Below are 25,806 nucleotides of genomic sequence, written 5' to 3' on the forward strand. Positions count from 1 at the left end.
AATACAGGTTGTTAGGACTCGAAATAGAAGCTAGTAAACACCCATGGTAAACAGTGTTGATGGACACTTCACTTTGCGGTGGATAGTATATAATTTACCCATAATATTTTCATATATTTAAAATTCAAATAACTGTAGATACAGATATTGTGTAATGAATGCCATCTTGAAATAGCTGAACACAGTGCATACCATGTACACATTTCTGAATGGGAATAGAAGCATAAAAACATAAACTTATTTGAATTGAAGGGTTTTTTGTGTACTACAGACATCTAGAGTTGCCAACATTACTATCAGATTTATTTTAAAAAATTTGTTGTATGTTGCACTTATAAGAGGATCCCTACTCTGCATTGATATAATTTTCAGTAAAAATGGTTGACTTAGAGATTATATTGGTAGCCAATGGCTCATTGTAAAACTCAGGTTATTGTCAACAGGCAGCCACCTGACGACCTGTGTATTCTTTGGCAAGTGTGTGTATAGATATAATTTGTATTATCTTTATTTATCTGTAACATACAGTCTTTATGCAGCAAAGATTGTACTACATGTAATATAAAAGAAAATGTGCCTCATAGTGCTTTTTGACCAGAAGTTTACAAGCTCATTTGCATTAGTGCCCTTTGTAATTATCTGAAGTTAGTGTTACACATCATAAATTCATATGCAAGGATTTTAGCTGAAAACACAATTAACAGTGTACCAAATCTGAGCAAGATCTAGTCACCCATGCTCAGTTGTGAACTAATTAATTTATAAAATATTCAGGATGACATTTTTTGCTGTTCTGGTCAAAGAAGAGTTTGTGGGATGGCCTTTTGTTCATTGTCCACCTGTCCATCCATCAGTCTTTGCACAAGTTTTTTTTAATGCTACTCCTAAACTACTTTAAGGATTGCCATGACACTTTATACATGCATTGATCCCAAGTTCTGGTTGGTTCTAAATGAAAATGGTGCTACTATAATGTTCAGTATATCTGCCACAGCAACCATATTGAAAATCTTGTTATCACTACTCCTGAGCAGATGGTCATATTGGTATTTGTTTTTTTGCTTTAAAAAAATTTATTATGATATCTTGGTTGGTTCTGAATGAAGCTGGTGCTGATCTTACAACTGCCTGAAATTCATGTTAGTGCTACTTCTCCTGAACATAAACTAATATTGACATTGGGTTTTAGATCAGAAGATTTCTTATGACTTTGAGTCCACCCTATATAAAATTGGTGCTTATCTGACCTCCAGTATGGCCACCATGGTAACCATCTTAAAGCTATTATTGTTACTTTTGGATAAATGGTCATAGCAGCGTGGGCTTTTCAAAGAAAGACTTTTTATTATATCTGCTTTGTCTTTAATGAAAATGGTAGAATTCTCACAACCAGTAATGGCCAACTAGATACTCACTGGTGCTGCTTCTCCTAAGTAGAAAATGATATTGATATGTGGTTTGTACCAGAATACTTTTTGTGGAATTTAGTTTGTCCTAATCAAAAATGATGTCACTCTGACATCCATCTTGAAATTCTTGTTTTAGTTAACTCTTCTGAATCGACGATCGTATCAACATGGGATTTTCACTAATTTTGATATTCATTTGGGCCTAAATTAAAATAATTCCAATATGATACCCACTACAGTGGCCATAGGAATCATCTTCAAAATCTTGATAGTGCCATTCCTCCTGAATGGGTGGTCATATTGACAATGAGTTTTCACCAAATGGCTTTTTTGTGATGTCGTTTCTGAATGTTGTTGTTGTTGTTGTTGTGGGGTTTAACGCCATTTTTCAGCACGATAGGCTATACATGGCGGCCAGTATTAATGGTGGAGGAAGAACCCGGAAAACCCCGGAAAGAACCACCAACCCACGAGAAGCTACTGGCAGGCTTTCTCACATGCCCACATTGGCTGAATCTTAGACTCGAACCGCCGCAGACAGAGGTGAGATGGCAGTGATCCGTAACGAAGAGCGCTTTCGGCCACTCGGGGCCCCCGTTTCTGAATGAAAATGATGCCAATGTTACATAAAAATGTGGCAGCCATGTAAGCCATCTGGAAAATCTTTTCATTGCTCATGGTTTAATCAATATTTGAACGAGGAAATGGCCTTATTTGTGATTCCTGAAAATTCTTTTGGGTCGGTAGAGCATCAGTTCCTTCAGAGGACTTTTGTTATGCCACCTGCAATAAATATTAATCATCATTTGTTTCATATATTACATGGCACTTAGATCTATTTTTATCCATTTTTCTTCTTTGAACAGTTAATCAGAAGAGAGAGCTCAGGCCGCTCAAATTCTGGGGTAAGTGTTAGTAATATGAAACTTAAGAGAGCAAACCAAGAGTAAATAATGATTGAGACTAATCTCATGCAGTAACTACTGAGAGTAAAATTCTATTTGTACAGTAGTAAGATTGATTGACAGATATTTTAAAGCTAGCTTGTATATTCAAAGAGGGTGGTTACCATCCAGGGCCTGTCTGGCATTAAGTTTTACTCATAACTATTTTAAAATCACAGTGTAGAAGTGCAGAAACATCAATTCTGTTGATAAAAATGATTTAGAAACTGACTAGCTCCTGTGGTTAACTCTGTCAAGAAAAGGATCTGTATACGTTATAGACAATTTATATAGAAATAATGATAGTTTAATTTTCAAGTTCTAAGTGAGGATGATCCACTGCCACCTGTGATATGATTTATAAGTGCCTCTAGAGACAGTGCATATAATCTTCATCTTCTGGGCTAAAAAATCTGAACCAGACATTACCTTACAATTTGAAAGTGGCAATTTTGTTGTTATGAGTATTGTATTCTAGAAACGTGTCATTGAATAGAACACTTAAACAGGTGGACACAAAACCTTGTTGGCCTATTTGGAATTATTTTGAATCTCAGAGAACATACTTGAAGTTTTTACTTGGGCCCTATGGCTATTTTCTGATACACACAATACTCTTGGGTCCTGTGTCCATTTTCAGATTTTCCCAATACCCTCGGCCCTATGGCCATTCTCTTATTTCCCCAATACCCTGGGTCCTGTAACCATTTTTAGATTTCCCCAATTTTTGAGTCATGTGGTCATTTTCAGATGTTCCCAACACCCTGGGTCTGATGGCCATTTTCAGGAGATGCTTATGAGTTTGTTAGTATCAACTGAGTCATTGTGTGAGAAGTTTGGCAAAAATATTGATGTATGAGTTACTATTATGAACCTTATGAAGAAGAATGAAATCAGAATAAATATTAGTCCATTGGATCATCTCACACCATGTGACTGTCTGGTCTGTCATTAAAAAGTTAAATACATCTTTGGGGAAATGTTCCAGAAACCTGAGAAATAGTAAAACCCCAATGGTTTATGTGTTTATCTGAGGAAATTACAATTAACAAAGGGATGTAACTATAATCAAAGTGAAATTCAAGATGAAAATATGCTTATTTGCTTGTTTATGCTTCATTTAAATCCATTTGGACCACACAAAAAATGACTCAAAATTTGTACTGACTTGCTCACCCGAATTTTGTTGTTCCTTGTAACCAGAATCACACAATTTCTTGTTTAGTATAACAGAACCACACAAATTTGTTTGGGCATTATGGCTACTGAATACCACACTGACTTGAGCAAAACAATACTGTGCTTCTCAACTGTTAGTTTTTGATATTTTGGTAATTTACCATTGGTAATAATAGCAACTAAATGTCAAAGTGCCAGAACCAGACAGCTAAGAGACATGGAGGAGTAACAGTCGTCACGTAATTTGCAGTAACTATTGGTATGGATTAAACGTAAGTTCTCACCTTGTTGCGCATTTGTTAGTGTATTGAGTTTAGAAATTAACATATTCATGAGATTTACATCTCTAAACCCTGTTAGGTGGCAAGATCCAGGTCAAATTTCAGCAATGATGAACTTTCGTCTCATCTATCAGCGGATAAAAGACATGAAGAGTGCTATGCTCACGATTTTTGAGAAAATAATTCATATTCCTATCGATTTCATGCAGGTATATCTCGATGAAAGGTCGTTCAAGTTTGCTGGGCCAAGCTAGTAAGCAGCTACCCCATGCCAACACCAAATGGTGTTGGCGAATTCCAACTTTTCGATAGGGAATGGACTCTGACCCTAGACCCCAACATAAATGTCCAGATATCAAAAATGGGGTGACAAGGGTCAGAGGAAACTCGTACTATCATGGCAGATCTGGATCTGTACAGTTTGTTAGGAGTGATCAGTCCAACAAGCAACATAGACCCTGATCTGCATATGCATTATGCTATGGCAGATCTTTATCTTTGTTGTTTACAGTTTGATTTATAAAGCGAATATATACACCTTGATGGAATGAACAGATATTGTAGTGCTTTGTCCAAGCAACATCGATTGGATTTCATAAGTTGCCTACCTTAGTATGTAATGCCAACTATAACATATAACAGTCATTTATTATACATCAGCTTAGAAAAGATACTTTGTAAGTTTATCATTGAAAGTATGGCCATGTGCCAGAGGAAAGCCATAATAGGTGTATTTGAGTGAAATATATTTATACAAACATGGACTGGTTGTGGAAAATTGCTTTCTTATGAGTCCATTCAAGTTGTGTACTCTCCTTGTCTTAATCATGAACAGTGTTCAAATTTGAACAACTTAATGTTGATTGGATATGGTGGCTCATTCACAAGCCCAAAGCACAGAAATACCTGCTCGAAACGCTAAGGTATAGATAGAGTTATCATATCAGGACCTTGGCTAGCAAAGCTGCAGCTTTTGCAGATATGAAGACATGCCACTTTTACATTGTTGTCAACAATTTTAGATTTTGTATTAAAGTTGTTTCCCCATTAGTTCTCATTTTTCTTTGATATTCCATATATAATTATGCATTAGTTGTTCTGCTCCATTCCCACCCCCACCTTATTCACACGTGTTAAAAGATAATGGCAGGAAGGGATATGGTAAAAGTTATGTCAGTCTGTCTGTCTCTTCTTTGGTCTTTCCATAGATTTGGTGGTGTCTGCAACATAAGTTGAGTTGCAGTATTTTTTTCCCCTCAGACCTCATAGTTACCATACCAATGGATAGAGACAGAAGCCTATTGATTTTGGAAGAGTTAGTTCCAAGTTTAAGATCATTGGACTGAATGTGTGAGTTTTATTTCTGGATGATGAGTCAGGGTTCCTTGGTCTAAGTGTCATCAAACTTAATGTGTAGACTACACTTGGGAAGGGGCAGCTCAATGTTGATTCTGGGGCAGAGAATATAGGTCATGGTCACTGAACTAACATGGTAAGTTTTGGTTCATGCACAAGAAGTGAAGCTTTCTGCATCCAATTTTCATCAAATTTCTGAGGTTACACTTGGGCAGAGGAACCTACCTATTGTTTCTTAGCCCTAGATATTAAAGATCAAGCTGACTGGAATTAATTTTCATCTTGTGTTTTCACAAATAAGTCCACTTTTCTCAAATTTTTCCACACCCACATTTTATCAGGTAGAAGGTTGCATTATACTTGAGGAAGGACAGTTCCCTATTGAGTTTGCATTTGGTAGATAAATAGTTAAATAGTCAAGGTCACTGGATGTAAATTTTGTAAAATTATATGCTGTTGTTTATTAGTTTGGGGTGGGTGGCATCAGTCATTCTTCTGATGGCTATTTTTACATTCATAATAAGGAGTAGCACTAGTGACTTTATTTTGTTTGGTTTTAAAATTTAGCAATACCTTTTTTTTTTTAGGTTGTGAGGCGAGAAAGTTCAGGCAGATCCAAAAGGATAGCAACAGAGGTACTTTTCATAATATTTACTGTAAATTAGCGAATATAACATGCAGCCAAGTATAACACACACTCATGTATTACCCCCAGTTTTTCTGTTGTGTGTTAGAAATTAGATTATCTGCAGATGTATATAACCTGCCGGTTTTTGTAAAGAATAACAAATTACAAAAATCTGAGTTGGCTTTCATTTTAAACATAGCATAAAATACTAGGTTAAGGTGAATCATCTTTTCTGTTTACCTTTGAACTGCAGCAGAGCCGTTTCAGCTAAACATTGTCAATTAATAATTAGTTTCCTCTCCCTGAGCCATTTCAAACATTCCATGATGGCACCACATGCTGTTTTTGTTAAATGCAGGACCAAAGCCCTGCTATCTGTTACAGGTAATTGAAGAGCTAAAAAATAGTCACCTACCCATAAATAATCCCCAAATGGCATTACCTACACACCTTCCAATTTTACAATAAATAATAACAACACTGTCTGCTATTTGCAATGGATTCCAGAAATGTGAAATTCTTTCGGAAGTTGGTTCATCAATGGTAACTCTGAATCTGATTATTGCAAAGACTGAATCCGACCCATCAGTGGCAGTTTAAGATTTTAGTAAACACAACAACATTGCTGTTCAATATAAATTAGTAAGTTATTAAATTGAAGATGGTGATTTTATTATGTTGATCTTGATTTCTTGTTATTATATCATCTTTAAACTTCAAAAAAATGTAGCTGAAATGTTAAACGTAACTAAAAAAATCTACATTAGACTCGTTTGCTATTTTGAACTTGGTCAGTTGTTTGAAATAGGAAACAAGTCTTTTAAAATATTACTACAAAGTGGTAATAGGAGTAAAAATCAAACTGTGTAACATGTGGACAACTACACCCCGTGGGGGGAGGGGTGCATGGTAGGGAAACCCTTGGATAATCTGTGTGTTATATTTGCTAATTTAAGGTAGTGTTGTTTAGCATACTACTGCTTACTTTCAGCTCAGTTTTTTTTTAAAATTCTCTTAAAACATACTAATAATATATAATAAACTCTTGATCATCCAGCAATTTAAAAATATTAAGCAGTGTTAACAACCTAAATTTGATTGTGTGAAAGCTGTTTTCCCAAACTTATCCTTCAACACCAGTTGTAAGTAATTATTCTTTGAGACCAGTCTTTCTCTGTCTGGTAAACTTTTATTAGTATTGAAGAATGAGAGCAAAATGCTTGTACAAGGTTAATGAAAAAAAAAAGGAAACAAATGTCCAGTATAAAATAATAATTTTTATAAATGAAGTCAGCACTATTTTTGTTAAAGAGAAACACTAGTCAGCTCTGAATTGGCACTATCAGGCAAGTGTTGAAAATCACTTGCCTGCTTAAAATTTTCACTCATCATTTCAATTTGGGCCAGTGAATGTTCAACTACTGCTATTGCAGTGATCACTGTGTTGCTTATACAGTTTTATCCTAACTTTTCATGTCTTAAAAATTAGCAGAAAAGTAGACATATACTGAATGACCCATGAAACATGGTTATTTTAATCCTGTCCATGCATACATGTGTAATATTGTGCAAATCCTAATATGCTGTTAAAAATAGAGATTAAAAACATCAAGATATGATATAGGGTTGGCTGTTAAAGATAGAAACTGGAAACATCGAGATATGATATGGAGTTGGCTGTTAAAGATAGAAACTGGAAACATTGAGATATGATATGGGGTTGGCTGTTAAAGATAGAAACTGGAAACATTGAGATATGGGGTTATTGGCTGTTAAAGTTAGAGATTGGAAACATTGGGATATGATATGGGGTTGGCTGTTGAAATCGAGACTGGAAACATTGTAATATATAGTACAGTTCACTTGATTATTTGGAACCCCACATGTCACTGTCACAGGAGAGATGATTACAGAAAAAAAACTACACTATCCCTCTGCATGTCCTGATGGAATATGTCATGATCAGCTCATGGAGAATTGACCTATTGCCATGATCAGCTCATGGAGAATTGACCTATTGCCATGATCAGCTCATGGAGAATTAACTGATTGCCATGATCAGCTCATGGAGAATTGACCTATTGCCATGATTACCTCATGGAGAATTGACCTATTGCCATGATCAGCTCATGGAGAATTGACCTATTGCCATGATCAGCTCATGGAGAATTGACCTATTGCTATGATTAGCTCATGGAGAATTGACCTATTGCCATGATCAGCTCATTTAGAATTGACCTATTGCCATGATCAGCTCATGGAGAATTGACCTATTGCCATGATCAGCTCATGGAGAATTGACCTATTGCCATGATCAGCTCATGGAGAATTAACTGATTGCCATGATCAGCTCATGGAGAATTGACCTATTGCCATGATTACCTCATGGAGAATTGACCTATTGCCATGATCAGCTCATGGAGAATTGACCTGTTGCCATGATCAGCTCATGGAGAATTGACCTATTATCATGATCAGCTCATGGAGAATTAACTGATTGCCATGATCAGCTCATGGAGAATTGACCTATTGCTATGATTAGCTCATGGAGAATTGACCTATTGCCATGATCAGCTCATTTAGAATTGACCTATTGCCATGATCAGCTCATGGAGAATAGCTCTGCGTACCACACTGGAGTTGTCATGGATGAACATTGCAAAATGGACGTGGTAGGTATCAAATGGGCATGGTTTACTCTGTATGACCCCTATTGCCATGATCAGCTCATGGAGAATTGACCTATTGCCATGATCAGCTCATGGAGAATTAACTGATTGCCATGATCTGCTAATGGAGAATTGAACTATTGCCATGATCAGCGCATGGAGAATTAACTGATTGCCATGATCAGCTCATTTAGAATTGAACTATTGCCATGATCAGCGCATGGAGAATTAACCTATTACCATGATCAGTTCGTGGAGAATTTACATATTGCCATGATCAGCTCATGGAGAATAGCTCTGCGTACCACACTGGAGTTGTCATGGATGAACATTGCAAAATGGACGTGGTAGGTATCAAATGGGCATGGTTTACTCTGTATGACCCCTGCAAGCAAACTCTTGACAGGTTCACTTAGAGAGATAGGCAACAATTTATCTACATTATATACTCGCATATAAGCCCGTTTGCATATAAGCCGACCCCCAAACTGAACAGGTATAAACACTAAAAAGTGTTTGACCTGCGTATAAGCCGACGCACAACTCCAAGACATCTCAAGATGCACTAGGTAAGTTCTAAATGCATTTATTTAGGCAAACTTGTTTTTTTTTAAATTACATCTTTACTTATCTTGAGGTTGGAATGCATTATTGTTAAAAAGAAATGGTATATACTTGTTTTGAAAAAATTTAATTTTGTGTTTTCTTATTCTTTCTGCCTAATTTAGATTTGTGTATAATTTGATCGAACGATGACAAAAATTTAGCAATCACGAGGTGCTGTAACATTGCCTATCCCTTTTGACTATTTTATTGTTTGTTTATGCATTATTGTATTTGACATTTTATATCAGTGCACCGGTAATTATGTTTTTACTTAGGTTTGAAATTTTAAATAACTAACTCATTAAAATGTAATCCCAGTATGACAACACAATGAACAACAACACGGTTCAATTCAATGCTTGCAATTAGGTTACTGAATGTATTTACATAATGGTGCCACCAAGTGTACATTGTAGGTTTGATTACATGCTGAATTTAAGTACATCCCTTGGAGTCAAATCATGGGCACCATTACGCTAAATTTTAATGATATTTTCAAAATACAATGATGAAGTTTCAGAAATAATGCTTCAAAAATTATGCTAATACCGTAAAAGCTGAGTTGTAATTTGCTTTGATGTAACCATACCTATCAGGCTGGGAGGAGGAAAAAACTCCCGATTTTTGTTATCGCTCACGCCTACCTCCTGATTTCATAATATATTCTGATTTTTGCAGAGAACTCCAGATTATTACATTATGTCTTCGATTTTCATTTCATCAGTTGTGCATATTCTGTTGTGACACCTATGAATTATTGTTTTGATGAAATAATTACTAGAAAGAATTCGCCTCTTAACTAAATAGAATGTTAAGTTTAAACATTATTCATGTAAATTAATTATATTTTTTACCTCTACAACAATAAAAAAATATTTAAAAACTAAACCACAACAATAAAATTGTCCACAATTAATTTCAATCCCAAGAATGATCAAGAATGCTGTAAGAAAATAGGGCATGTCTTGGGGGGAAAATAGGGTGCATCACGGAGAAAAAGCAAGTCTTTTTGCAAATTTCACGCATATTGGACCAGGAAGATTAATCAATATCTAGTGAAAACAAGGCTTTAAAAATGCCATGAGAAACCTCCCGATTTTAAGTCCCAATTTCTTATTTTTTTTTCCTCGGTCTCCCTATTTGGGTTTTGAAAAGTTCACAGGTATGCCGTACACCCAGTTTTACAGAACTGTGGTAATTGTGCTAATACGTGTATTATGGAATAAAAGGCAACTAACTGCACATCAATCTACTGATATAGTCGCTGGTCAAGATTCCTTCTTAACACAAGCCAGTTTCAGGGTTTTAATGATTAGCTGGCCTGTACTGCTGTCGCAAAATGAAAGACAAATTCGCCGACTACCAACATAGGAGATGCGGAAACATCAAGCTTTCCATTGTGTGGAAAGTTATGATGTTTGTTCAGCCAAAACAGAATTTTAATTGATTGGTGAGAATTTTAGCCTTTGTTATTACCATTCTTTGTGAATTGTAAACTATGCTGGTTATGTGCCTTGTACAATTAAACATGCATACCTTTTTAAAAATATTACCTCAATTCACAGGATCGCTTATATCACTGAAAATGAGTAACTCTTGAGTGCGTGATTCAATGTAAATGAAACAGCTATTAAGGACTAGCTGAAATGTTATCTGGAAGAATGCAATTTGGTCGAATCAATGAATATAGCAAAATCTGCATTCTAAAATGCTTGGGAATAAATAAGGATTTAAGTGACACTGTGCACGCTTTGCACTGTACAAGTACTGTACATTATAGTTCAGCCTGGTCTCCCAGGTAAACTCGACCAGCCTGCGAGTTACGAAGTCTGTATTAACCTTTATTTAATTTGGTGTTGGAGAAATCAGAAAATATGCACATGCAGAATAATAGCAAAATCAATCATGATACTTTGTAACAGTTTAATAATTGTCGGGTCACTGAATTTTTTTTCTTCTACATGTCAATGTCATAGGACATGGATTTTTTTTTAATGTCCCAAGATTTACAGCCATTACAGTAATCAACAAAAAAGGCCTAAAAACTATCAAGTTTAGACATTGTCCCGCAAATAAGCCTACACAGCTTCTTTGAGGCCTTTATTTTTCCTGTATAATAAGGCTTACATGCAAGTTTATATGTTAAATTATTATCAGCTGATTATAAACATATCCTATTTCTAATGAAGATAATGTAGTAGATGCCATATAAATAATTTTTAAATAGCATGAACATAGTTGCAATGCTTTGCAAACTGTACTAATACTACTGTACATTTTTCATTTAGAAAAGGCTGATCAACATATTTTGCAATAAGTTTACACTTTTACTTTATTTAAAAAGAAATTTGAACAACCTTACATACTGACTTGGCAAGACCTTGTTGAGGTTCTCTTGAACAGTTTAAGTTTATCCTACTGTTTAACCCTTTACCTCATAGAGCAAAGTTACCCAGTGCAGCAAGCTATAAAGAGAATACCTGTTATCTATTCGACTCCATACACATAGGCCTGCCTCTTAACTGTTAAGCAATGTAGTGTATGTTACACTTAACAGCGATTTTAACCATTTTACATTTTTGGTACACATCTATGATGTGTGGAAAATCCGATTGTTATAGCCGTGTAATTATTTTTCACGGAAGAATTTTGTATGTGCTTTAAAATCTTGAGAGAACTTGTTCACCGTCATGTCAGTGACCAACCATAACTGCCATTTCTCATACTCTAAATTTACAAGTTTTTTTGTCCGCATCTACATCACTAAGTCATCTGAATTTGATAATTTATAAAAACTAATTGCTGCCTACATCAATATCAAAGCCTTTACCTAAGTTATTGAATCTTTCATAGTTGTGATTCTAATCATGAAAACTTCGTTAAGTACTGAATGAAATCCGCAGCCTCCATTTTGGAGAGTGGAGATTACAACCCGGTTACTTTATATAGCAATATTGACCAGAGCATAAACAGTGCCCACGTGATCTGACGTAATTGTCATTAGCAGAAATGAATGTAGTATCTAATAGGGGGTTTTCCCCAAAGGTGGCGCTGCAAAAACTGGCTTAAAATGGATGATGTTTACAGCAGGCGTCAGAAGGCACTTCCATGCAAATGGAGTAGATGTGTCAAAAGGCGCTTCCATGCAAATGGAGTAGAGGCATTCAAAGGCGCTTGCATGAGGTAAAGGGTTAAACATGAAAAGTAATCCGCTGAGATATAGACAATTAAATTCCAGATGACAGCCACCCCAAATCAAACAACCAAACAGAAAACACTAAATTTACATTTAAATGCGAACCATGTGTTTAGTCCTTAAATAATTATGGCCCAGTCACAAGGCTGAACGTACCATATACACATCTGTGAAGTCGGACTGCATGTATACTGTCAGAGACTGATCATTTAATTTATTGGACTATATTCTTTCCTATTGGGGTACTTTTTATTCTTTCATTTATTGCAATATAAATTTGTTTAAACTAAAACTAGGAATATTAAACAACAAATCAGGACAGGACCATTGTTTTCAAGCGTTTTCCCCACCCACCCACCCCTTTTTAAGAAACTTATGTTAGCATCAGAAGATATTGTCAATTTCAGCTTGGGAAAGATGCGTTTCTAACACATGAAGCCATCCAACTTTGTGCACTGTTCTTAACAGCTCAAATTATGGTCCCCAAAGTAAATAGACAGACATAAATTTACACTGTTCAAGAGAAGATCAACAGTGTGTGCCTCTCACCAAATCAGTGCATAAGATTGTTCAGATTTCTTTGAATAAAGTAAAAGTGTTACTTACTTTCTAAATGTATTTAATATACAAGACTTCAAATTATTTTGTATTGTTCATATATATGATCAAAATAAAGATCACTGTTGAAATACTACATGATTGTAAGTTATTCATGATGTCTTGATCAGTTAGTTTATGGGCGGTCTTCATTTATTAGCTGTTCAAATGTCAATCAGTAAAGTTGACCAGCCCCTCCACAGCTGAGATGGCATTGGCATGTTGGCTGAGGTGCAGTGGAGTTTTGTAGGTCTTCTATAACTCCATTGAGAAGTGCAAGTGGAGGGCATGAGACTCCTGCCATGATGCGTGAACCATACTGTAATATGGGGTTAGGTGTTAAAGATAGAGATTGGAAACCTTGGGATATGATATGGGATTGGGTTTTTGATGTGCACACCGTTTAGGAATTTCATTCTGTTCCTAAAGGGTGGAACTTTGTGAGCGGTGGGGTAGCTTATACTTTTGCATTTTTAATTTTTACAAAATATGTAATAATTTCAAGGGCTGTGCATAATGAAGCAGAATTTTTGAAAGTAATGCACTTAATGCAAGAATATCAAATTAATACACAAAATGAACCTTGTATATATAATAAACTTTAATTCTTTGTTATACAGACTTCAGGTATTCCAAGGAAGAAGTCCTTCAATCGAGGGCCGGAATCCCCGTTCACTCAGCATGTTGTGAATGAGAATTCAGGGCAAGTCTCCCATATGGCAAGGAAAAGAGTCTCACCTGCAAATTCTGTAAGTCTCTTTACTTGATCTAAATCATTTTGTGTATGGTGGGAAGGTCTGTTTGTACATTTCTTAAGCAGTTATTATTTTTCAGTTCTTCTTTTTTCCACAGTTTGTGAGTATTATAGGGTTCACATTTCAAGTTTTTTCTTTGCTTGAAGTATTGGATAACAAAATCTTTATTATCTGAAATATTTGCAGTATTAGAGCTTCATAGTTGGTGTCTTTATTTGCTTTTCAGTACAGTTCATAAATTGCAACATCTAGTAGCTGATGTATATTTTGGTGACTAATTGGCTCAAGAGAGATGCAGCATGATTGTAGTGATTTGTTAGTATTTAGCATTCCGGATGAGCTGCCTAGATTTAGCAAAATATATGCAATGACTCATACAAGCAAAGGCTGAAGAAATAGTACAAGTATCATTACTATGTCTATTTTCAGACAAACATAAAGTATATTGTACATATATATTATTACGCATTTTGATTTTTTCAGATAATGGTGATTATAACATAACTAAGATTTTTCCAAAAAAAGTAATGCACACAAGCCTTTGATTTTGTCATTTATACTGCAAATCATGACTTTTGACCACATGTCCACTTTGACCACATCTCCACTTTTCAACAGCACTGTCACGGTTCATACACCCTTTGAAAAATTGTTAATTTGAGAATTTGCCAGGAAAACTTGTAATTGTGAAAAACAGGTTTTGTCCTTGAAATATCCTTGAATGTGTTGAAAAAACTCCTTGAATATTTCTCAAGACTGCTTTAATTTGTCAGAGGGAATAGAGGACATTATAACCAAAAGAAAATATATTACTTTGTAAGTGAAGAGTTTTTTTTGCTATTTGTTAACAATACTTAATAAAGAAATGAATTGGGGAAAATATTGGGTGCATCAAAAGAAAAATGATGCCTAGTTACCAACAGAGTACCATCTTTTATTGTAGCGAGTTAATTACATGTTTTTTTTATAAACTTTATAGCCAGTTATGCAGTGATTGTCATATAAATACATGGAGAAAATTCAGTCTTTATAAGAAAACAATACTCATTAAAAAAATTTTAAAAGGCCTTGAAAATGCTTTGAAAAGACCCTGAGAAACAATTATCTGGGGCTATATGAACCATAGCTGTTATGTATTGTCAGCAGTTGGCCAATTTAGGATGTGCAAAAACCGAACTTGATGAGCTATTGATGAGTCAAGTAATTCTCCTGGAAACCTTCACAAGTTCCCATAACCTCATGCTGCATATAGGGCTCCATGAGATGGTTAAAGCAGACAGGTTGTTCAAATATTAAAGCACTGTAAAAAAATGTCAAAAGCTTTATTTGGAAACTTGTCTATTGTGTGTTTGCTCAACCGGTGATGTGTACATGCTGTTGAATATTGATCACTTAATTGGAACACTGAAGTTGAAGCAATAAAATGTTTAGATTAAAGACACATTGGATGATGTTATGCAAAAAAATTGCCTCAAATTGACTGGTCCAAGAAACTTTATGCTGGATAAATCAGCATGTTTGCATAAGAAATCTGGTTCCAGACCTAAGACCATCACTATTTTCAAGCATTGCTATAAACATACTTATCATTTGGCATATCAATATTCAATATGGAAAGTCAGCTCAACAAAATGTTTTTACTAAAAAAATTGTTTCTGAAATGTAGATTGGCAGAAATATAAAAAATAGGGTGCTGATGTTTTCTTCAGAGTGGATGGTCATATTGGTATGTTTTCATTGAAAAACTTGTTACAATATTTAGTTGTCCCTGAATGAAAATTATGCAAATAGAACCTTCCAATATGGATGTGTTTGGGTTTCACTTAAACACGTTTTGCAATATTTAGTTAATCCTATTCTAAAATGATGCTGATCTTACCTTCAGAATGACTGCCTTGGTGGACATCATGAAAGTATTCTTTGGGCTAGTTCTCCTTAATGGAAGGTTATGCATTGGTCCCCCTCTTATACAGCCACTTCTTCTGCATTGGGAAAGTGGCTTTATAAGACTGGTGGCCTTTCCAGAGGGGGACTAAATTTTTTGTGAGAAGTATATGTAATGTACATAGTAAGAAACCAACATACTTCAAAGCACTTAATATCTTCATTTAATATCTACATTTAAAAGTAACATTGATTTAAAAGGTTCTTCTTGTTATAATAATAGACTTATTTCAAGTGAATATACATTAATAGTTCTTATTCTTAGCGTAAGCTTGATATGCAAGTGGGTATTGCTGTCATGCACAGTGCAGAACCATTCAAAAACATCATTTAAATCTTGGCACATACGTAAATTCTCTTTCCATTTGCTCCATTTTCCCACTGCTACTGTTAAACCTCCTTAACTGATACAACGTTGTTTTTTAAAGAGTTTTTTCAACATAAAACTATTATAACATTTCCTGTAAACATCGGCTTTTACAGACAATGAGATAATGTTAATCTTAGTGTTACATGTACTTTAGTCAGCACTTCTTTCATTAACGGAAACTTGACATTGAGACACGAGTAACGATGATAGAGATAATCTGATTACTTACTTTAAGTCACAATATGAATTAATTATTTGTTCTGGGTATGTTTGAAGGAAAAAATCTGACCACTCATGATGGGAAAATTTTCCATTTTTTTACTAATATGCTGCTGGTTGCTGGTTACGTTGGAAGTGTGGCTGTTCTTGAGGGTTACTTTTGAATACAAACTCATCGGTGCCAAGGGATTCTGGCCTAAGAAGTGGGTGGCCACTGATCAGGGGGGCTGTTCAAGAGGGAGACTACTGTATCAACATAGTCTTTTAGCTACAACACTGTAACGATATGCAGCTGGTCCTGAATGAAAATGGTGCCTATCAGACCTCTAATATGGCACCAATATCAGTTTTCTTGAAAATTGTACCTCATTACTTCTCTTGTACAAATGGTGGCATCGACATAAGGTTTTCTCTACAAGATTTCTTGCAATAAGTAATAGGCCGTCAGTGAAAATAGTGTAGATCTGACCGCATACATGTCCATGCTGTTGTGAACATGTTTGAAAACCAGTCCTCTTTTTACCTTGGGCAGATTTAGGAGTCACTACTTGTTAGTCTAATTCTTCACTTCATTGACTTTACAAACACAGTTTGTAATTGTAACTCTTCACTTCAGTCCAGACTTTGTGTTTCATTGTTTTTCAATAAACAAGTTGATAGTCAGCACTCAGACAATTATTTCCAAGTTAAAGATTTATATTCTTCCCTTACAGTGTGAACATGTTAACTCAGTCATACAAGGAAGTGATTTTGTTACCAAATTTGGTATATTGGAGTTTTCTAGAATATTTGAGATGATTTTATTAAAATAGCATTTCAAAAGACTAAAATGTTGGAAGAAATGGACTTTTAATGGATATATTTGTGTTTCTTTATGCTGTTATGTATATTTAATTTGTATTTGTTAGTTTTTCTCCATGATTATAAGTTATAATTTTATTTTGTACTGACCTTGTCCAAAGTCAGATTCACTGTGTTCCTGACTAGAAAATTGATGATATTTTTATTCTGTTAAATAAATAATACATAGTATTTTATAAGAGTGTGGATTGAAGTATTTGGATGTATTTTCAGTTTTCACAGAGCAATGTTAAACGGGTACCCTCTGACAAGGCAAATGACCCTGGGAGTCAGTTGACCTTGAAGAGGATTGAGCGTGTGCAGAAGGCCAGATTGTATCTCCTGCAGCAGATGGGACCAAACTCATTCCTGATTGGTGGAGATTCTCCTGACCACAAATTCAGGGTTATTATCGGTCCACAGGTATGCATTGATTCTGGTGAATATCCTAATAGTAACTTAACAGCAGTCACAATGTGCTGTCTTGTGTCTATCTTTTCATCATTCCATCCAGTTTTAAGCCCACTTTGGCATCCATATGCATGGCCATCTGTCTCATGTGTAACTTTTCATGATTCAATGAAGTATTAAGCCCACCTTGACAGAAGCATGACATAATGATTACTTTGTCATCCATATGCATGTCCGTCTGTCTCATGTGTATCTTTCCATCATTCCATCAAATTTTAAGCCTACCTTGACAGAAGCATGACATAATGATTACTTTGTCATCCATATGCATATCCGTCTGTCTCATGTGTATCTTTTCATCATTCCATCATATTTTAAGCCCACCTTGACGGAGTCATGTCAAACACCCTAGGTTAATCTTGATTTAAATTTTTTATATATATCTTTACTAGCTAAATAAAAGGCATATTTTAGCAAAATGGGTGTCTCTCCAGTTTCCAAGCTTTTGCCTTGCCTGCCTGCCTCAATAGATTATTAGACATAGAGCTGTAAAAATGCTTTCATATATGTCAAGAATATTGACATTTATCCCCAACCCAGGAGAGAGAGAGAGAGAGAGAGGTATATGGATGTGGTCCTTTGAACAATTACACCTTCATTTCTGGGGCATAACTCCAAAACCATTCATGATATCTCTGTGAAATTTGGTACTCATAGTAAACAAATCTTATGGGTGTGATGTTTACTATTCGCAATTCTTCGTTTGAATATTTTAAGGTTGTTTGTTCACCGCTCTGGTAGCCAAGAGGTTAGAGCATCCGCCTCGGATGTGGGAGATCGTGGGTTCGATCCACGGTCGAGTCATACCAAAGACTTACAAAAATGGTACTAGCAGCTGCCTCGCTTGGTGCTCAACCTTAAGAGGTTAGTGTTAGGACTGGTCGGCCTGGTGTCAGCATAATGTGACTGGGTGGAACATCATGCTACATGTCTGCAGCATGATGCCCCAGTGCTAGACATCACTATAAACTGTCACACTGCAGACATCGTAGCTGTATGACTGAAAAATTGTTAAAACTACGTTAAAAAGCCAAATCACATACACCAGTTTGTTCATCCATCCATTGAGCCATTGATCAAACTTTCATTTCCATGGTAGAATTCTAAAACCATTTAAGATATCAAAATTAAATGTGGCTCATGTGGCAGATAAATCATTGGTTTTTCCTTAGCTGCTCACAATGCTTCAGTTTCAGTAATTTTCATCTGTTTGTCAGTTCATCCATCCATCCATCATTAGACTTGAGGCTCCAGGGCATGACTCCAAAACTGTTCAACATATGAAACTTCATACACATATTAAACTAGTGCTTTTCATGTGCCACTTGCTATTCACAATTATTTTGTTTTCAGTATTTTTCTGTATTTATTATTTTGTCTGTTATCCATCCATCCATTTTTCATACATTATTTCCAGGAAAATGACTCAAAAAGCCATTCTATTGTCTCTGAAACTGGTACAGATATTAGACTAGTCATCCACATTTTCTTTTTGCTGTTCTGACAGAAGTTTTTAGTTCCAGTATTGTTAATGCTTATGTTTTGTTCATCCATCCATCAGTCAGACATTAAAACCTCATTTCCAAGTGCAGAACTCCAGAACTGTTTCTCCGTGACATTTGGTATACATATTAAACTGGTGATCAGGATGTGACATTTGCTATTTAGCGTTCTGAAGAATAATTATTTTTAATGTCTTCATTCATTTGTTAATCCATCCATTCCATCATTTAAACTTTCATTTCCAGAACATAACTCCAGAACTGTTGTAGATATCTTGTTACAATTCTGTGCTCTTAAAATAATTAACAGAAAACAGTGAAAAGCAACATGCTTTGTATAATTCAACAAATGATTTATTTCCCCAGAATACAAAGTGAAAATGAAAAGAAGAAAAAAGAAATTTATGTTATTGCGAATGAAATCCCAAATAATCCTGAAATTACAGACACAAGCCCATATAATTAAAGTTCTGAATAAACTTTAGTGGAAATACAAATTAAATCCAATGCTGAAGGTGTTGATGTGCCTGTGGTGGCCTGTATCATGGTGCTGTACCAACAGTCTTTTGATGAATCACAGTAATATGATTCATAGTGTGAATTCACTAAAAATCCATGTGAATGTCTCTGTTCAAGAATATTATTTTTTTAAGAGAACTCTGTATTTACAGAGAAAATTCACTTAAATAATTTGAAAAAATAAATTCTAGACCAAATGAATTACTGGACACAACATAATACAATTGATTCTGCCGAGATCTTAAGTCACAAATAAAAATTTTTTAGAAAAACTTGAGTTATACGACAAACTAATATGCAAAACAAAAGCCCGGATGAGGATTAAAAGTTCATTATTCTAGAAGGATTAGAAAGTTTGTTACCATAAAACACGTGACAGAAATCACGTAGTTCAACCATAACTATATTTTTAAAAAAACAACATCTTTGACTCAGCTTCAGATAATGATCCTCACTCAGTGGGGTAAAAATTGTTTGCAAAATCGTCACTGATTTTGGACGAGGTCAGCAACTAGGTACAATGATGGTTACCCACAACATATAATGAAATATAAACAAATTAACAAACAGTGCCAATTATATATACATAACGATCTCTATCAAGTTTGGTACTCATATTTGCATTGTGTTCCAGAAATGCCTTTTGTTATTCAAATTCATGAATTTCGTTTTGTTTGCCCATTCTTCTTGCTGAGTATTGCTGGGAAAAAGTTTTGTGATGTGTTGCAATATGAGATGTCTATATTGTGATACATATCAATATATATTGGTAATTTACAGCATCTATGTTTTAAATTTTAATTTTGCATTTTGTATATTGTGATAACAAGCAGTTTTCTTTCAAGTAATAAAAGCTGAACAAGAAAATTAACATCATGCTTTTATTTCTCAAAACGTCAATAAAAATAAGTCCCATCTTTGAAGAAAATAATTGTTAAGTCCATGAATGAAAATTTTACCCAGAAGGAAAAGAAAAATTTAGAAAAGAGTTATTGAATTATTTTGTCTGATTACAAAAGCCTTTGGTCTGTGACGTAAAATGATCCAAATATTCCTATTTTGCATGAAAAATGAAAAGGGACAAAGAAAAAAAAGAAGAAAAAACCCAAAAGAAATGCATCACACTTAAAATCTCTTCCTGTTACAACAAAATGAACAAAGGGACAAGTAAGATTTTACATCTTTTTACTTTTAAGTACCTATCTGGGATTACTGTCTCAGGGAAAGATCTGTCTAGATGATACAATACATTGTGTTTCAAAGACTAATACCAAGTTTAAGAAGCCCTTGTAGGATTTAGTGCTGTTAGGATGCAAGTCATCAACATGAAATTAGCTGAGGAATGTAGTTTTGGCCCCTGGCAATGGAAATTTGTGTTTACTTTGTGTGCCTGGCATGCTTACAGTTATAGGATGCTGACTTTAAACATTTGGGATGTGTTATTGAACTTAAGCATTTTTTAAAATCAAAGTTGTGCTTGGTTCTGTCACTTACTTGCAGTGTAATATTAATGGAAAAGTGTTTGATGGTGGTACTCTGTTGCCGGCTTTGGCGTACCACTGACATTATATTTCAGTTTGTTATTAAACTGCAGCAGTTTTAATCAATTTTATTTGTCCCTTATTCTCTTTTGAGTGAAACATTATTCTGAATTGAGCTCTTTGCTCATCAATGTTTTATGAGATCATTCCCAGTAAGCCACCATGTTGGATAAGATGCTGAGCCTAAACGAACATAAAAATCAATTCTAGAAGCTGTGATCTATTGTAGATTTTTAAAAAAAAGTTTTCTAATATTACATTACTTATATTGCAATCAATATACCATATAGGACACTTTGCTTTGCAATTTACCGGTAAGTAATAAAGTAATATATTATTATTACATTACTCTTATGGCAGTGTACCATATTGGGCACTTTTCATTGCAATTTCCCAGTAAATTGGTATATTATTACTGCATTACTCTTATCACAATGTACCTTTATTATCCACACACTTTTGTTGTAGGGCCAAACTCCAGAGTGGGACCTCATTGTATTGTGATAAATAACTGGACATCATTGTACTGTGACAAGAATTGTAACTGGACCTCATTGTATTGTGACAAGAATTGTAACTGGACCTCATTGTATTGTGATAAGTAACTGGACCTCATTGGTTGAATTTATCATCATAACATCAGTGGAAATACATAGTTCATTGACTATGTTAGTTTCATGTACTTCAGTCAAGGAATTACCTTCCCATACTGGACCCCTTTAACAGAGTGGTCTAAAGTTCTTGCCTTTACTGATCACTGCCATCTCACCTCTGTCCACATGGAGTCAAGTCTCAGTGTGGGTATGCGAAAAAAACTTGTCAGTAGTGTCCCATGGGTTGGTGGTTCTTGCCAGGGATTTCCAGGGTTTTTCTTCCTCAGTTATACTGGCTACCATGTATAGCATATCTAGCGCTGAGAAAAAGCATTAAACTCCAAATCTAAAACAACAACCACCATTCATAGTTGACATTTTTCTCAACAATAAATAGTGAAAATATAATGAACTGTTGATTCATTGTTAGCTGCAAATAGTTAGTGTATTGAAATAAAACATATGCACTGATTTGTTTATTTTATATAAATACACAATTCCATGTGAAATGATTGACAACTATTTCCCTAAAATGGTTTTAAAGCACTAAGAAAGCTGCTCTTTTAACAAGATAATGTGTAGAGAACAATCCCTTAAAGGAAAGGGAGGCAACCTATACCATGCATTAATTGGAAATTGCAGCCATGGCAACTGCAGCAGCATCAATAATAGATTGCAAGGGACAGTTTTTGTGCACAAATTTAATGCCGCATCCTCCTACCTAATATAGAAAATGATTAATATTACTGAAGGGTTGTAGCCACCTTTAGGTTTCTGTTCACAGGGTCACAGGCCTTGAAAGGAAGAGTTTAAAAATAAACAATGAAGAGTTGGTTTAACAAAACTTAATGAGAGTTTTATAAGATCTCTTGGAAGCTTTCCTTTAGTGGTATTTTCCCTATGTTAAAGAACTTGCCGCAATTTAAAATTTGGGTGAATCATCAGCACTTTCACAAGGGGAGACAAATTTCTTAGGATGAAAGAATTGAAACATTTACAGCTTTAGACTCATCCTTGTTATCAGATTCTTAGAAATTTCATAATAACAAAGTAAAAAGTGTTATTTGGACAACTTTTTTATTTTTCAGACTTGCAGTTGTGCGAAGGGACCACATTGTGTACATGTGCTTTTTGTTATGTTGCGTGTCTTCCAAGTCAGGGACAATGACCCGGTCCTTTGGAGCAAAACCTTGAAAAACTTTGAGGTAGGATGACAGATTGATGAGATACATATGGTCTTGATCTATCTTTAAGGCACATAGAACTGCAAAGAAGCATAGACCCAGATATGCCAACAATTCCAGAATGTGTGCAAGTGTGAATTTTAAGGAAAGTCAAACATTTTGAATTGATATAATTGCAGAAAGTCAAAAAATTTTACACTGACATTTTGAAAATGGAGTTTTCTGTAGACACACAGAGAGAAAATGTACATCAGCACCAAGATGATCAAGTGTTGTATAGGATACAGGTTTTCAATGTGAATATAGATAACAACAGATCATTTGGCTAGACTGAAAATAGGTTCAGAATGGTGATCTAGTTCTCATTTTGTCCAAAAGTATTGAAAGAATCCATTGTGCTGGATTTGGAGGAATGGGATACACTTGTTATTCTCATTAGACCTTAATTGTTGTCACCTGTGTACAGGTACATTTAGGCTCATTGGAAGATACACTATCATTGTTTACAAGGTTATTGCTTTTATTTTTACAAATGTGGTATAAATTGCAGATGGGCTGCTCTGATCTGAAAATGATGCTAAGATTCCCAGTTAGCATACTTATGGTCTGGCATTTCCACAGACCAAGATTGGGGGTTTATGTTGTTCACTTGGAGTCTTAATTAGAATACTTTTGAACCTGATCTGTGAGCACAAAGCCAGATCAGGGGTCTGTGCTGATCACTTGAAATTAGGACAAACGACTCAGATGCTATCAGTATGCAAAGATAGATCTGGGTTTATGCTGTTGCTAACTAGTGTACTTTAACAATATTATTGTATGCCTTGCATTGTATCATGATATTTACACATTTTGTATGATATTGTCCTGAAAATATGAGCATGTTTATACTATATTCTACAAAAAGTACAGTTTCTTCACTAGCCTGGCCAAGGCCATGATTACAGCTTATGGAAAATTCCATTTTATATCTCACCGACAGTTGCATTTAAACTGTATTAATTTGTATATGACATAAATTTATATGACATAAATTTATCATTTGAAATGTCCTAATACTGAAATGCTGTTGATATCACTGATTGTGGTAAAAATGCTGAAATTCTGATGATATCACTAATTATGGTAAAAATGCTGAAATGCTGATGATACCACTAATTATGGTAAAAATACTGAAATGCTGATGATACCACTGATTATGGTAAAAATACTGAAATTCTGATGATATCACTAATTATGGTAAAATGCTGATGATATCACTGATTATGGCAAACATACTTCTCCATATTTAATACTGTGAATTGGAAATGAATTTATGTGGGAGATGTGAAAGCCCAGTAAATAATCACTTTTTCTTTCTGTCCTATAGTCTTTATGTTTACACTACTTGCAGCCACCTAAGCTCTACACCCCTCACATATAATTAGATTCCATTTGAGTAGGTGAATTACCTGTGACAAATTTGCATTTTAAAGGTTTCATCTTTTCAGTTACAGTTTTGATGGAGTATGATGCCCATTTTAGATCAGTTTTAAGTCTCCCCTACATCAGATCTATGTTACCAGCAGAACTCAAGCACCATTTAACATATTTGGTGTAATTTTGGTATGTGCCTAGTCTCATATACTTAAATATGCCTTTAATGGTTTTGTCTTGTTGACTTCAGTTTGGATAGAGTAATGGTCTTTGACAATGAACTTAATATCTTCACATGGGATGTTGCTTGTAAACAGCAGAGTACAAGAACTATTCAACATATTGTGATGGATTTGGTAGGAACAATGTCTTTATCAACCTTGATGTGTCTTTTAGGGTTTTCTCTCATCACCTCCATTTTTTATTCTAGAGCTGTGTCTTTTGACAATTAACTTCATATCCTCACATGGGATGTTGCTTGTAAAGAAACAGCTCAAGAACCATTCAACATAATCTGTACTTTGGTATGAAAATGGCCTCGTAGACAAAGATGTTCTTTTATGAGTTTTTGTTTGTTTTTCCTCATCCACTACCCATTGGAGAGAGTTATGATCCTTAACTATTAATGTCATATCTTTACATGATCTATTGTCAAAAAATGGCATAGCTCAAGAACCATTCAACTCTGATGCACTTTAGATGAACATTGTTTCATAGACTTGTATGTGCCTTTTCTGGTTTTAGTCTCATGCTCTCTGTTGGACAGAGTTATGCCCCCTTGTCAAGCTGCTTACTCTTGTCTTCAAATGGAAACTGTTGGAATGCTGTTTGCAATTGGCATGACTACAAACAAATTCTGATGTAGTTTGATCAGAACAAAATTTTGAAATAAAGTTGTGGTCCTTGTCAATCAACTTCACATCTTTACATGGGATGATGTCATCAGATTAGCTCAGGAACCATATAACACATTTAAATGCAGTTTGATGTGAATATTACTGCATATACCTGTGTGTTTCAGCTATTACATTTTAGATATTGTTATGGCCCTTGTTGGTCAGCATGCCATTCTCACTACATGGTATGTTATTTTGCATTGAAGAGTTGGATTTGAAATATTCCATGTCCTTGATATGAGTCATGGCACTTGAATGCCCATCATCAAATAACTTTGATTTCTCAGCACAAGATCTTCTTTTAAAGCTTTGGAACAAGTTTTATGAGCTGGGCCCCTGGTGATGCACTTATTACCAATAGCTATAGTTTGCTTCACTTTCTTGGTTGGTTTTTGCAGGTTGAAAATTTGTTCCGTGCATATAATGACAAACGAACATCCAGGATACAGAATACAAAGGATGAGAAAGTACGAAAATCATCGCGTCCAGCAAGGGAAATTGCAGACTCCTCATCTCCAGAACAGTCTGTGACACCAGCTGAATCAGATGCTGGGTGAGATTTTGTCAAAGAGTTAAAATCTTTGTTTACACTGTCAAACAAAACAAAATCAATAAAATTAATGTCGAACTATTAATATCAGGGGGACACTTTCTTACATATATCATTATTAGTTTCATTTCTAGAACCTAG

At 35.0% G+C, this 25,806-nt stretch overlaps 1 protein-coding gene across 1 annotated transcript in view; it reads left to right on the plus strand.

The window, feature by feature from the left end:
* The window catches only part of LOC149807137 (mitogen-activated protein kinase kinase kinase 1-like), a 128,324-nt gene that overhangs the window by 35,243 nt on the left and 67,275 nt on the right, over positions 1-25,806 (plus strand). The window contains exons 4-9 of the mRNA XM_089962584.1: positions 2,276-2,314; positions 5,757-5,804; positions 13,486-13,614; positions 17,228-17,416; positions 22,708-22,824; positions 25,514-25,668. Coding sequence (XP_089818710.1) covers positions 2,276-2,314; positions 5,757-5,804; positions 13,486-13,614; positions 17,228-17,416; positions 22,708-22,824; positions 25,514-25,668 — 677 coding nt within the window. The remainder of the gene's footprint in view (positions 1-2,275; positions 2,315-5,756; positions 5,805-13,485; positions 13,615-17,227; positions 17,417-22,707; positions 22,825-25,513; positions 25,669-25,806) is intronic.

Source organism: Sinohyriopsis cumingii, chromosome 1 (assembly GCF_028554795.1).
Source record: "Sinohyriopsis cumingii isolate HCF-2022 chromosome 1, ASM2855479v2, whole genome shotgun sequence".
Taxonomy (NCBI): Eukaryota; Metazoa; Mollusca; class Bivalvia; order Unionida; family Unionidae; genus Sinohyriopsis; species Sinohyriopsis cumingii.